The sequence below is a fragment of the Pezoporus flaviventris genome, unplaced genomic scaffold (assembly GCF_033815535.1).
Source record: "Pezoporus flaviventris isolate CSIRO_AGI_PZ_B2104156 unplaced genomic scaffold, CSIRO_AGI_Pfla_v1 ptg000047l, whole genome shotgun sequence".
Lineage (NCBI taxonomy): Eukaryota > Metazoa > Chordata > Aves > Psittaciformes > Psittacidae > Pezoporus > Pezoporus flaviventris.
The window spans coordinates 11,496,590-11,510,426 of NW_026892595.1; the positions used below are offsets into that span (position 1 = coordinate 11,496,590).

A 13,837-nucleotide genomic window follows, 5' to 3' on the forward strand; every position below is an offset into this window, starting at 1 on the left:
GTGGAAGAAACAGATGTTTGGGCTGTAAGTATTTCATGTAAACCTCTTTGTTTATGAGGCATGCACGAAATCTGGGGTTTTGTTGTTTTTTTTGGTAAACAGGGAAAAAATTAAACCTGAAATAGTCACTTAGCTGATAGTTTCAAGTCTGTTTTGAGCAAAAAAAAGCTTTTGCTTATAGTTTTCCCTGGACTCACCTTGTTAAGGCGAATTTTCTGTTTCAGTATATTTTTCTCCCCCCTGTCTACTGGTACCTCTGTTGCAAAAACAGAGCAGAGAAGTCTCTCTGCTGACTGTGCCTCGTATGTCTCTGTTTTGGGTGGAAGCTGCTCTTGTTTCAGGTTTCTGGTTCCATTAAGGAGCTTAATTAGTTATTGCATTTCTTCCTGAATACAGGCACACTATGTCACTAGGTTTAACCCAGCTCATGTTATTATACCTGCTGGATGTGGCCACAAAAGTATAATGTTGCTCTTTTCAGGTTCTCTATAAGCAAAAACATGATGCTGAGAAAGGAACTTCAGATTATGCACATATGAAGGAGCCTCCAGATATTAAGCATGCTATGGAAGTCAATAAATACCAGAGTGATGTAAGTACTCCCCCATCTATTTGCTTGTTTGGGGTTATTAACTGAAATGAATTGGGCATGGAATGTTTTCATATTTCATTAGTTGGTATGTTTTTACATTATTTGCTCTGAAGTAATTTGGGACATGATGTGTGTCTAAAATATGATGCAAGTAATGGTATGTGCCTTTTGTTCTAAACTTCAGTGTGAAGTAGTTGTTGTTTATTGGTTGAAGTTGTTATTAAGTGCTGTCCCTTTGGAATAAAATTACAAACACAGGTTCTCTGAATTCATGTGTACCTACTTGTGCTTTAAAACTGTATAAAACTCTTTGTTTACATGAACACCTTACCAGCATAGTTTCAGTGTCTTACACTGCCAACACTTGGTTCTTCAGGATTCTGTAGAGAGGAGGGAAGGGGGGCTGTTTCTACTGTGCTCTTGCACACTTTTATGTGCATGAATAACATTGTTCCTGTCTCTTTGAATATATATCAAATGATTTTCAAAGGACAGTTTATGACTTTTTTTTACAGAATCTGAGGCACAGAGTTCAGTTTAATGGCAGGCATTAGTTTATAACATTGACTGAAATCGACCCATGTATTTGTTCTGTAGTTTTATTTAGGTAACTTAGATAATTTAGAATGTTTAGCAATATCTTTAAAGTTGGTTACCTTTTTTATTTTTAGATCTGCTCGTTAATGTCATTGAAGTATTTTTGTATTTTTGTATAATTAACTTCACAATCTAACTCCCTAATAATAATTAGTCTCAAGTCAGTTTGGATTTTGTGGTTAAGCTAGCTTATACTAGCCCAATGCACAATTGCTGGGGCCAGAAATGCTACCAAGATTAGTGTCTTGAATGATATAAACAACACAACTGTAAAGAAAAACATATGTTAGTTTTAGGTTTTGTAAAAGCTTACTTATGAGCAAAGTAAATTTTAAGAGAAGATTGGCTAAAATAGGTGGGTCTTCTTATAGGGTACACAAAACCAGTAAGAACAGCTGACATGTAAATACCTTTAAAATTATGATTTTTTTTCCATTTTTCTGAGGTAACCAAGTCAGGTAAGTAGGTGATTTTGTAACACTTGTTTCCCAGATAAATGGGATATTTGTTTCCTGTTAACAATGTAGAAAATGAAGCTTGGGTGTTCATTTTGAATTATCTTAAATTTACCCTATATCTTCCCTCCTGACAGCGTAACAAACACTCTTAGGGTATGTAGGCTGAAAACTAAATGTCAATGTTAGATGTATATCTGTGTGTGCAGAATCTTGACAGCTGGCTGCTGATTAAAAGGCTTCTGGAAAACTTCAGGGAAGCATTATGTTTGAAGAATAACTTCTTCTTCTGCTGGGAAATACCTGTGTTGGAAATCCCAGCAGTAATTTGCAACCTGTCTTGATTACAGAATTCCCTCTTCCTGTCAAATTCTGGCTGTCACTGCTGTTGGAAGCATCAGGATGTCAGATTGACAGAGTGTAGGAATTGGGAACATGAACTTCTCTCCGCATAAGCAAGGGTTTTTTTTTTGTTTACCTAGCAGTAGGAATAATGGTGGACATAATGTTGGGAAGAGACATTGGAATCCCTCTCAGAGAAGGTGGTGACATAAGGAGGAATACGAGATGAGTTTTTTAATCAAATTTATCATGGTATGAGGATTAGTGTGCTAGTAAATGAAATTCAGTTGTTTTGACTTCTTTCACCCTTACAGCAAGCAAAAAAAACCCCAAAATAATAAAAGAAAATGAAGGCAAACATAGGAGGCCAGGGTGTTTTGATAAATGACAACTGAAACCAGCATGTTAAAAATAATGAAAAAATACAAGGGAAATGATATTTCAGCCTGAGCAAACTTCAAAAAATCCGACAAACCCTCCGTATCCAACATAAAACTCTAACCAGATAATTTCATCTGCTCAAGAACGGATTCTTTCTGGTTGCTCATGGGGAGCTGCAGTGAAATGGGTATGCATCTTTATCACACATAAAGGAGTAAGTTATGTAAGTCCAGTTATTGTTCAGTGAAGTTACACAGCTGCTGCAAGTAATTGTTTGGGCACCACTGTGAATAGCTATGGATTTGTTGTTTTGTAATTACAGGTTTAATTAAGAGCTGTGTGAGTTTTCATCTTTGAGTCAGAGCGTGGAATAGTGAGCATCCCAAATGTGGAGCATTTGTCTTTCAGAACTATTTCAAGCTACTTGTAGAATCACAGCTTTGAAAGTACAAGGAAAAGGAGAGAAACTACTGGGGGAATAAAAGGACAAAGCTCTTTTATCCAGCACTCAGTACAGTATACCTACGGGACCAGAATGCATGTTTACCTACAATGCTCTGCCAACTCAATTCAACCTTTACATGCAGGGTTTGCATCTAATAGGATTAGGATGTGTTTAAGACTATTTACTCAGCCTTAAAATAAGGCTGACATTTACACACAACTCTGTGAAATGTGCAATTTCCTTTAAAAATTAAGACTGTATTCAACTTAAAATACATTTGTGCTGACATTTTGAAACTGTCATGTGCTGTAGGCCTTCGCACCACTTTGAATATCAGTAACATGCTCTATAAGCGTGGGCTGAAGCTGTGTAATAGGGAAGCGCTATAAAATTTCCTGAACAGTGGATCATGTATGAGAAAAACATTTTTCTCTTCTTTGTACTTAGACTGAAGAAAGTTGCTCTCAAAAGAACAAAAGTGACTGTTTTAATGATAGGTAATTTACTTGAGAAATAATGTAAATACTACATAATGCCTGAACGAAAGCATGTTTATCCAAACCAAAGGACTTTTCTCTGCAAGTTGTGTTTGTGTTTTCTGAAGTGAATGTTAATGGTGTGACTTTGGCACACAAAGGCATTAGGAGAAAAGTGAAGTAGGGACTATGAGTGTAATTTATGTCTGTGCTTGGCTGATGTCTTTTAGTTCCTCTGGAGCTTTCCAAACCTGGGACCAAAACTAGGTGGTGGCACTTAGAAAACCATCAGGTCTCAACATAGTTGTTCACCTTATGTGTAGTTGAGGATCACATGGATGGAAAAAACTGAATAGTGAAATGACATGACAACTGAATTTCTAAAGCAAACACTTGCCACATTGTGCCTCGGTAGAAGCTGCACATAGCATTTGATCAAGGTAAACAAAGCTGTGGATCACAGTTTTGTCTGTTCCATGACCTGGTCCATCACCGGGCATTATGGACAGCAAAAAAAGTTTAGTATTTGTACCATGTACTAAATAAGGAAATGGTGTTCTGATTCTCCAAATAAGAAAACGGCAATAGCCTCAACTGTGGACATTTAAATGAGAGTTTGCATATCTAAGGTTGGAGCTCGGGTATCTTTTCTCTTATAGCCTATGTATGAAGCAGCGCTGCATTTAAGACATTGGCTGACAGTTGTGTAAACTTTTGATGTATATGTATGCTCTTTGTAGTCCATATGATGTCAGTAGGGGTAATTTATAATGTTCCACTGACCATCTAAATTTGAATATTTAAGAGGTCTATATTGTTTTAGGAGTAAGGCTTTTTTTTTTTTTTCATGTTGAGGCTATTGTGCAGTCACAATTCACGCACACACAAGATTACATTCTTCCTGGTAAGACCAAATCAGCATATCTTAAACTCAGTGTCCTTAAACACTATCAATAACATACCAAAATGTTGATCTTTGTTTTGATGCAGGTAATGTTAAAGCTTCTCTGGGTTCTCTGTTCAACATCTGCATTAGAAAAATCACCTTTCACTGACTAACTTTCTGCTGACAGTGGTTGTCAACAGCAGGTCCCCCTGGACCACTTCCAACTGGTGCTGAAAATGATGTGTTTACTCCTGATGTAATTGGGACCAATCAATTTTCAAGCCCATTACTGGAAAGGATGACTGCATCAATCTGTAATAGGCCATAAATGTGTTTGTCTCTTCTACACAGGCTGGGAAACAGTTTTCAACACCATTTGAGTGGGGATCAGAAAAGCTGTTGCCAATGATGATTGTCACCAGCTAGTCATTTTCTTAGTGCTGATGGACCCCAAAGTGCAGATGAGAGAAAAGGGGGCAGAGACACAGCTGACAGGCCATTAGTTAGTGAACTTACAGCTCTTAGAAAATACTAAGAAGAAACAGGCAGTAAAAGACAAATTCTCTTGCAGGTAGGTGTGCCCAGCTCCTTGCTGACTACTGTGTGTGTGCATCTCAAGAGGGCAAAATGTGTTCAAGCTGCTTATGCATATTTCAATAATTTATTACCTATAGCTTGGAATAGTTCTGGAATTGGAATGGGGGAGAAAAGGTTGCAGGAAAGGTCTGAGTCTTCAAGCTTAGGTGTGCTTGGGTCACCATGTAGCAGAAGTTTCAATTTGTTGATTGACAACCTGAGATGTTTTGCAGCACCTTTGGAAATCTGTTTACGTTGCAGCACTGTAGTGCATTCCAGTGTACTCTTACCATCATGAAAAGTGAAGCATCTTCAAGACCCTCAGCCGGACTAAATAAACCAGCATGTTTATCCCCAGTGGACCTTATGCCTTTTTATAAGAGATGGAGGTGTGGCGTTATTAAAATTAGTCTACTGATTGTAAGCAAGCACTGAATATTTTCCATGCTTTTCAAAAACTAGTGGCAATTCAGAGTATGTAATCATAAGAGTGGCTTTTATTCAGATTATTGTTGTTTCTAATAATATTCAACAATGTAACCACTTTATATCGTAATTTCAAATTAGGGTAGAAAACCACTTTAAATTTAGTTAGTATTTTCAATTTACTATTAGCAACTTCAAACTGGAGATGCTACAGTTTTTCTCCCTTTTTGTCCCTGCTTCTTTCTTGCTTGCAATTCCCGCTGCTCTGCTGTAACTCTCCATTTAGGTCTTTCATTGCTTATCTTGTCAGTATCTCAGTTGCAAAACAGTTTGAGCAGATGTTTTGTAGACCTGTGGTCCTCATAAAAAGAAGCAATTCTTGAACCTTTGGTGATGTGTTTTGGTAGCGCCTTAGCAACCCTTTGAAGTGAAGTTTGAGTACATGCATCGTGTAATACCTGGAGGTTCCAGTCAGGGTTCCAGCCTTTCAGTAAGGGCTGAACCAACTCAGGAGAAAAGATGGCCCCTTCCCGGGGTGCTTCTGCTGTTTTCTTGACCAGGCTTTGTTTTCTCTTCTCCTCTCTTGTGGGGTTCTTAACTTTCCATCTTCTTGGAGCCCATGGGTGCACACACCAAGCTGGTTGCTTTGCCCTGTCTACATCTGTTCCCCTGCTCTCTTGGAATAGCTCTGGTTTTACTTTTCCAACATAGCACTATAAAAAAATAAAATCGCTACATGGAACAGAATAGCAGCTGTGTAATAGAGGCCAGCACACTGTCCCAGTGGGAAAGGGTCAGCATCCAGGGATTGAGGTTATTCAGGAAATGGGAAACATATTTTTTCCTTCTTTGGCCTACCTCTGACAAACTACTGTTCTGCTGCATAACATTTTTATTCTCACTGGAGTATGACAAGCTGCAGAATGGAGCAAATATATATTGCAGACATTTGTAAAATGCTAGATGACTTTCCCTCAGACATAAGTAATAGGTATACTGGTTTAGGTGCAGGAAGAATAATAATTCACTCTGGGAAAACTATAGCAATTGGCCTTGCATCTAATATAATTGGAAATGGTGAAATATAAAGGACTGTCACTGTCTTATTCCACCCCCCTTTTCCCCCTGAAATTAACCACAATCCATTATTTCATGTACTATATGATCATGTCATTTGGGAGCAATAAGTGACCACATTTCCTCAACTTTATCACCACTATTCTTGATTCTCTGTTGTTAAATTCACTCCATTCCTAATTTCTATTTTGAGCACATATGCTGGCCTTTAATTTGCAATTTACATGGATGATAGGGTGCTATTCAGAAACCTGTTTCTGCTGCCTTTGTGGTTTTCACCTCACCTCATGTGGTCATTAGGATAAACAGCATATAATTAACTAAATTCATGTAAAGCCTTGAATCGCAAATGGTTGTCTGTACATCTAGTTTCTTAAAAAAATAGAGGAAATCTAAACCTAACCAAAACAAATCTTCCAGTGGTTTAAACCAGCTGCAAGAATCAATTTCTGTTTTCTTGGTAGGTGATACTTTGGGCTGTATTCAGCCAACCTATTTATTTGTTTATTTTATCAGTGATTACACTTGTTTGTCACTCATTGTAGATTAAAAAATTGTAAGATCTATTTGTGGGCAAGCAGCCAACACTGAAGCCTATTTAGCTTGTCTACTTAGCTAAAGCCATATGGATGCAAAATTGCTTTCCTGTTGCCTGTAAAATATTTGCCAAAAAGTAAGATTTTTTTCTTTTCTTTTTACAATAACATTTGTACAAATTATATTTGTTGTGGAGTGCTGCAGTTTATGAGTTTGTTGCATTGTACCCAGAGTGAAACTTTATGTTGGAAACAGGAATAGAGGCTGTAAGTGAAGCTTCAGGCTGAGGACTTTCTTGATGATGAAATACTGGGGTGAGAGGTTGGTTAAATTTATTAAGCAATAGAAAATATAAAAGACTGTCCAGTAAAGCAGGAATTCTAATACTTTCTATTTTCTGTAGACTTAATTTTGTGTTCTCTAACTTTTGCCTGAAACTTCAGTTTGTCAGACACTATCTGATGATTATCTTAATCATTCAGAATAATTCAGTAAGATAGCTCTTGGAAATTGGCTTAGATTGGCACATGTGCTACAGCAAGGGAGAAGGAAAAGTTTACCCTGAAGAGGGAGAAGGATAACTTGTGGTCCCAGAGCTCTGCAACGTCCCTGAGGTCTGTGCTGTTCCTGTGATTGCTTTGCTAAATGAAGAATGTTTGGACTCTCCTACCTGTGGTTTAGCCTTCTGTCCAAAGCTTTCTGAGTCCATTCATTATAGTAGCGGCTTTTGCACAAACAGGTTCAGTTTTGTGTTCCGCATGCTGGAACACTCAGCCTTCTTGTTCCTATGATTGTGCAGTGGAGCAAATAAGTGGAGTTGCAGGGAGTGGGGGGATGCTGAGGTGGAGTTGTGTCATTGAGTTACGTACCAGCTGCGTGGCTGCCTATTACTGAGAAAGATGTTTGCTGCGGTAGCATTGCGGTTTCGGTTCAGTGTAGCTGCAATCTGCCAGGCTGCGGTGTTTGGTATCGTGGTGGGTTTAGTTTATGTTAAAAAAGAGCACAGCATAGCAAAAATACCATACTCTTAGAAGTCCTCTGAAATTTAATGATAAACCTAATATTTCAGTCTTTGCAGTGCTTTCATTTTCTACTACGCTTCTAAGCAAAACCATTTTCGTTTAAATATTGTATTTTATGCTTCTGTATTTCTTATGTTTGCTGTTAACCTGTGTGGGGGTTTTACTAAATAATCCCTGTCAAGCAGAGTTTTATTAAATTTGATGGCTGAGTTGATAGGTCATTCAAAGCTTATTTATGAACTTCAAACATTTTTGTCTATTTTAAACAAAACTGTTTTTTGTTTGACAGGTGTCCTATAAGAAGGATGTGCAAGATACTCATAGATACACTGAAGTGCTGAACAGGCCAGACATAAAGATGGCAACTGAGATAACAAAGATAGTGAGCAATGTATGTTCATCTGTTACTCTTTTCGGTTTTTTAGACATATTATTCCAATGTCATTCAGATTGTTTAGAATGCTGCTGAAATTCTCAAATGTCACAAGCAGAAAACCTGAAACCTCAAGTCTGATGTGGAGGTTTCATTAAAAAAAAAACAAACCACAAAAAACAAAACCCCCACTAACCTTGTCTGGTATGTTGCAAAGTTATGGGTTTCTTCTAATTTGATGTTGACAGTATGACCTTTGCAATTATTTGTCATTGATCTAAAGACAACCATAAGCTTCCTAAAGTTGGTTTTGTTTCAGCTTTATTCATGATAATCATTCTCAAAATAAGTTATGTGCTTGTATGCTGTACTGCGCTTCTGAAGACATACCAAGCCTCTTTTCACCTCAGTACAAGAGAAGCTCACATCTTGGGACTCCCCTTCCTCCTCCCATCTCAGCTGGCAGTGACAGGGAAATGCAATTCCCTGCTGTCCTTCTGAGAGCTGTGCAAACACACTGCTTCTTGCATGGGGACTTTCCTCCCTGAACTCCCCTCTCAAATTCTTTGCCCTCCCACTGTGACATCTGCTAATGGATAGGTCAAGGAGCAGTTTGAAGAGCAGCAATGTATGGTGCATTTTAATATTTTATTGTAGGCAGGTTAAACAATATATATATTAAAAGTCCTGAGCCAAGATTTTAAGTAACTGCTTATAGTTTAATGTGAGACTGACTAGGCAGGTATGGGGAGGGAGTTTAAAGAGACCTGAGATTTACCTTTTGAATATTCAAGATTTTCTGAAAAGCAAGAACAACTACAAAATTTTAAGTTCGACACCCAAATTTACTAACTGCTCTTCAAGTCCATTGGAGTTAGAGTGGCTTTTATTTCTCTCAGTCTGTTGTTATGACGTGTCCTTGCTGATTCACAGTGCCTGAGTAATGCAAGAAGCCTATTTTAGGCAATGGATAATTTAGTTTGTGATATCGCAAAGCACCTATTGTTGATTCATCTGTGCTGTTTTCTAATGCATTGTGGAAAAAAATTGCAGCAATTTGCATGGGAGGCAGTTCAGCTGGAAAGATCACATAACATGAACCTTGTGGGACTAATTCTGCTCTCTTACTCCAGTGCAACCTCACTGACAATCAGCAAGATTGCAGTCGTGAAACTGAGAATGGAATTTGACCCTACGTTTCAAAAAGCTGCCCCTCAGCCTAGTTTTGTTTCAAGACTATTTTCAGCTGCTACAAATAATCTTGTGTAAACTGCAGACTCTGTCGTAAGAAATACTGAGCCACTGTAAATCATTCTGCCTGATCGGGAGAACAATATTTCTCAGGCTTAAGATGTGCATTTGGTTAAAGTTGAGTTTGTGAATGCTGTGTGTTGTATTTTACAATAAATAAATATGTTATTGTTAACGAGATGAAGCCTGAGAAGGGCTTTCTTTGGATTAGAACAGTAGTGTCAATGCAGATCACTAAATGAGACTTTTTCTACTGGCTTTAATGCTTGCATTTTGCTTGATAAAGCAAAACAAATTAATTTGATAGTGATTCATACTAATTGTTTTTTAAGGCTGAGTACAAGAAAGGAAGGGGAGAGATGAATAAGGAGCCTACTGTACTTGGAAGACCAGATTTTGAACATGCTAAAGGAGTTTCCAAACTGTTAAGCCAAGTAAGAGTCTCTATCATTTTACAGTGACTTCATTCAGATCTCTTGCTCCCAGCAATGCAAGAAAATATTTGGATTTTCAGATTATTATCTCTAATTGCATGAAGATTATGTTCTCAAAATTTTCATATAGTATTGCAATGAGTGGTAAATTTAAGATTCCTAGGAAACAGAATATACATTTTTAATGCAAAAACCCAGTGAACTTTGTTACAACTCATCTTTTGTCTAGATGGTATATATTTATACAGATTATCTGGGATTTCTAAAATATCATCTGATCTCTATGTAATTTAGAGGCAAATTTTGCTTCTCATTCAGTTTTAGTGGAACTTTACCTTGTGATTAATCCCACTGAAGTAACTGGGGTCTTTTGTATAACTGCTTGCTAATGTGAGTAATGGGATCTGAATCTGGCCTGACACGTAAACCACCTGCCTTCCCTCCCCCTGAAACTGAACCTTTTATGTACTACTAACTGTTATATATTAACCTCAGAAAAAAAAGAAAAACAAGGGGGGAAAAAAAAAGAGGAGGGAGTATTTTAGTCCCTAACTAAAAAGAAAGCTGAACACACAAATATTCCCTCTTTTCCTCTTACAAGTCTTCTCTCATAAGATCTATGCATCACTCTACTACAGATCAGTCTGACCGATAGAAGGGATTTTTGACTGCTGACCTGTTTTTTTTTTGGGTGTTTTTTTTTTTTTTTTTTTCCCTGGAGTAGTTATTACACAGTGCCTTGCATAATCCTCATGAGTAATCCTGTCAGGCCACACTTACAGCTTTTGTAAACCCAGGAACAAATTCTGCCCTCCTGTAGGAGGAGGATAACACCCTTTGATAGGAGAAGGCCATGTCAGCCTTCTGAGAACTAGAACAGCTCCCCCCCCTTCCCCCCCCTCCCCCCCCCCCAGTGTAGTAGTATATACACTAAAACAGTCTGAAAATCAGTGTTGTGTAGCAAATACTTGTGATTTGACTACATAGTAAACATCATTCCTAGAACTAGCATAAAATGAGAATAATGTGCCGTAGGGAACAAGCTGCAAAACAGTGCAGTATCTTTGAGAGGTTGAACTCTTTTTGCAGTCTCCAAACATTTGCCTTAGATATCTGCTACTTGATTATCTGTTAAAGATGTGTTTTTTTTTATTGCTTTGTTGTTGATATGTTCAGAATCAAAATTAGTTTGTGTTCTCCAAATAGATTTTTATCTTCTATTTTTTAATGGATTATGTGCTCATTCCTCTGCTGATGGGCAAGTCTCCTAAAAGATTCTTTTGTGCTTAACATTATGCAGGCTTAGAAGTCAACCTGTGCTTTCTAAGATGGCCCAGTGTGACGCTGCTTAGATCTCGGTGTCACTTATAGAAAAGGGTCTGTCATTTAGCAAACACTTTCAGTGGTTTTTAAAAGGGTTCGTATCTAAATTTAGTGTATGGTTTCCTGTATGTCTATTCCATGGCTGTCACACTCCTTTCCTTGCAGCCAATTTCAGAGTCTAGTGGGCTTGCAGCTGCCTGTCATAGCAAATGAGACCAAAGTGGATCCCTTTCCAATAGCCCTCTCCATCTCACTAAGCCTGGTACCATTGAGGTTGTCGCAACAACCTCAACAATCAGAAAATACCAGCTGGATCATGAGGTCCTGCAGGCTGATGTTGAGCCAGCTGCATCATAGGCTTCATCAATATACTTTTTATCTCATTTTTATTAGACGTGCTTTTTCTCTTGGACAATGCATGCTGCATGTGCAAAAGCTTCTTCACTGCCAGGGACTGGGATGGCAGCAGTTCTAGTTGAGATGCTTCTGCAGAAGAGAGCATTTGGTGTGCAATTTTAACTTTTTTTTAGAGTCCAAATAGTGCAGAAGGTGTGGCAGCAAGAGCGGAGCAGTTGACAAAATGTAGCTTGCTTACAGCTTGTTTGTAAAGAAGGTTCCTACTGAACCTCAGTGGTCCAAATACTGCAGCGACTGGGCCTGGGTCCATATTTTGGGATCCTTTCTTCTCTTGTCTTCTTCTCAGTCTACACTGTTGTGGCTGCTTGCAATGTGTGATAGGGAACATACGTACTTTCAGAAAGGGAGGCAATGCTTCAGCTTGTCACTGCTGCCAGCCATCTGCATACATCAGCATGGAGACTGTAAACACCAGGCTGCTTTCAGCAGCGGGGAATGCACTCAGCAATTCCCAAGCTCCTAGGAAGGGAAGGCAGTGGCCATGAGTTGTCTAATGTTTTTATATATTATTTGAATCATTATAACACTTAGACACAGTGACCATAAATCAAGAGCACAGAAAAATGAAGATGACCCCTGCATCCAAAGAGCAGGGTTGTGGGGTAGGATGAGGAATGCACCTGTGCTGTAGAAGAGGAAGAGCCCTGAATATAGGTCAGCCATGTCAGTCCTCTTCATCAAGGATCATGAAGCAGGCTTGTAACAATTGCAAGATTTAAAAAAATAGGGAAGTTAATAATCTCTTTATTGTGTCCAGACTTTCTGGCTTTTAGGTTTTCTGTTTGTTTCTCAGCAAATGGGAGCATTATAAACTTTTTGTGCCGAAAGTTGGTAATCTCCCTTAATAGCATGAATCTATAAACTGTGACAATGCATAGAAATATTAGTTATTTGACCCTCACAGTAAATTTGCAAAGTTGACAATTCTGATGGATGTAATGGGAAGAGAAGATGATAACATGTTTTAATGTGGTGCATATGGGTAGGTAATTTAGGGAGTATGGAGAACAGGAGCAAGAAGAGGTCAGGCAGTGTGGGTGTATGGGTGTAAGGAAGGGAGAAAGCAATCAAGGCAAGCAGGAAGGCAAACAAAGCGAAGAAAACAGTGTTAATGTTTGACTGGCACTCAAGGCTCTATGAAATCAACGAACCCTCTTTCTCCCCTCTTTTTCCTTTTTCTTCTCTCTTTTTTTTTTGAAGGTTTTCTTTAACAACGCTTTTGACAACAGCAGCAGCGAAAATAATAGCTCCCAGAACTAGTGTATTTACCCACAGCACGTGGTAACCCCTTTCTGTTGATTTTAAACCAAATTTAAAACAGAAACTGTGTTAGCCCTTGTGAAAACTTGAAGCTTGTCAATTTACTGAATGTACATTGTATAATTTGGGTTATTTTTGTATTTCTTATAAAAACAAATTTTTTTTAATGTCTTTTTTTTTGTCTTCTGATGCATTTTATTAGCTTTTTCAAAGAGCTGCTGATATGAAGTATTTTCCTTATGGTGTTCAATAATTGGTTTTATGATCAATACTTTGGGGTATTTGTATTTCATGCTGGATCTGGTGCTTATTGTTTCAGGGATAAAATTGTTAGAGGTAGAATATTTTTCAAAATATACCTTCTCTGAGATTATGAGTAACAACACAAAGAGCCTAGGATTTTCCTAGTCTGTCTTTGTGTTAAGCTCTGCTAGTGCTTTTAGCAACCCAATATTTTAATTTAGCTCTTTGTTGATGTAACATTTTCTTCAATATCTGTTTGCTCTGACAAGTTTTGTTTTGTTTCATTTTTTTTTTTATTTTTAATATGTTTTCATATATTCATGAGGAAATGCTTTAGCTGCAAGTGTCTGCTTCATCCTGGGATCCCAGTGGTTGAATGCTTCAATTTTTGTAGGTTCTTTGTAAATCTGAACAGTGGGTGATGTCATCCACTTCTGAAACTGAACACTCCCTGTGTGAACAGCTTTGAACTACAGAATTGATTTAGGAATGTTGCTGCAAAGCTTCAAAAGACACTGCTCTGTCCAGCTGCAGTTCTGACTTTTATCGGTTTTGTGCAAAGCCGATGAGAAGTTTGTTTACCCATGCCTTATTTAATTCCAGTTTGGTTTTGCAGGGATGTTGTGTTAAAAGCCTGCGAAGTTTGCTCTTCCTTCAGCAATAATTAGAGAGCAACCTCCACACATTTCTTTTAAATTAATCCCTACTACATACTCTAAAAAAA

The 13,837-nt window shown here is 38.0% G+C and overlaps 1 protein-coding gene across 7 annotated transcripts in view; it reads left to right on the forward strand.

The window, feature by feature from the left end:
- The window catches only part of NEBL (nebulette), a 254,199-nt gene that overhangs the window by 176,209 nt on the left and 64,153 nt on the right, over positions 1-13,837 (forward strand). For 5 of the 7 annotated variants that reach the window (XM_061468296.1, XM_061468299.1, XM_061468300.1 and 2 more), the window contains 3 exons: positions 482-592; positions 8,102-8,203; positions 9,769-9,870. The exons of the other annotated variants lie outside the window; for them this stretch is intronic. In XM_061468296.1, the coding sequence (XP_061324280.1) occupies positions 482-592; positions 8,102-8,203; positions 9,769-9,870 (315 nt within the window). The remainder of the gene's footprint in view (positions 1-481; positions 593-8,101; positions 8,204-9,768; positions 9,871-13,837) is intronic. 7 annotated transcript variants of the gene reach the window in all.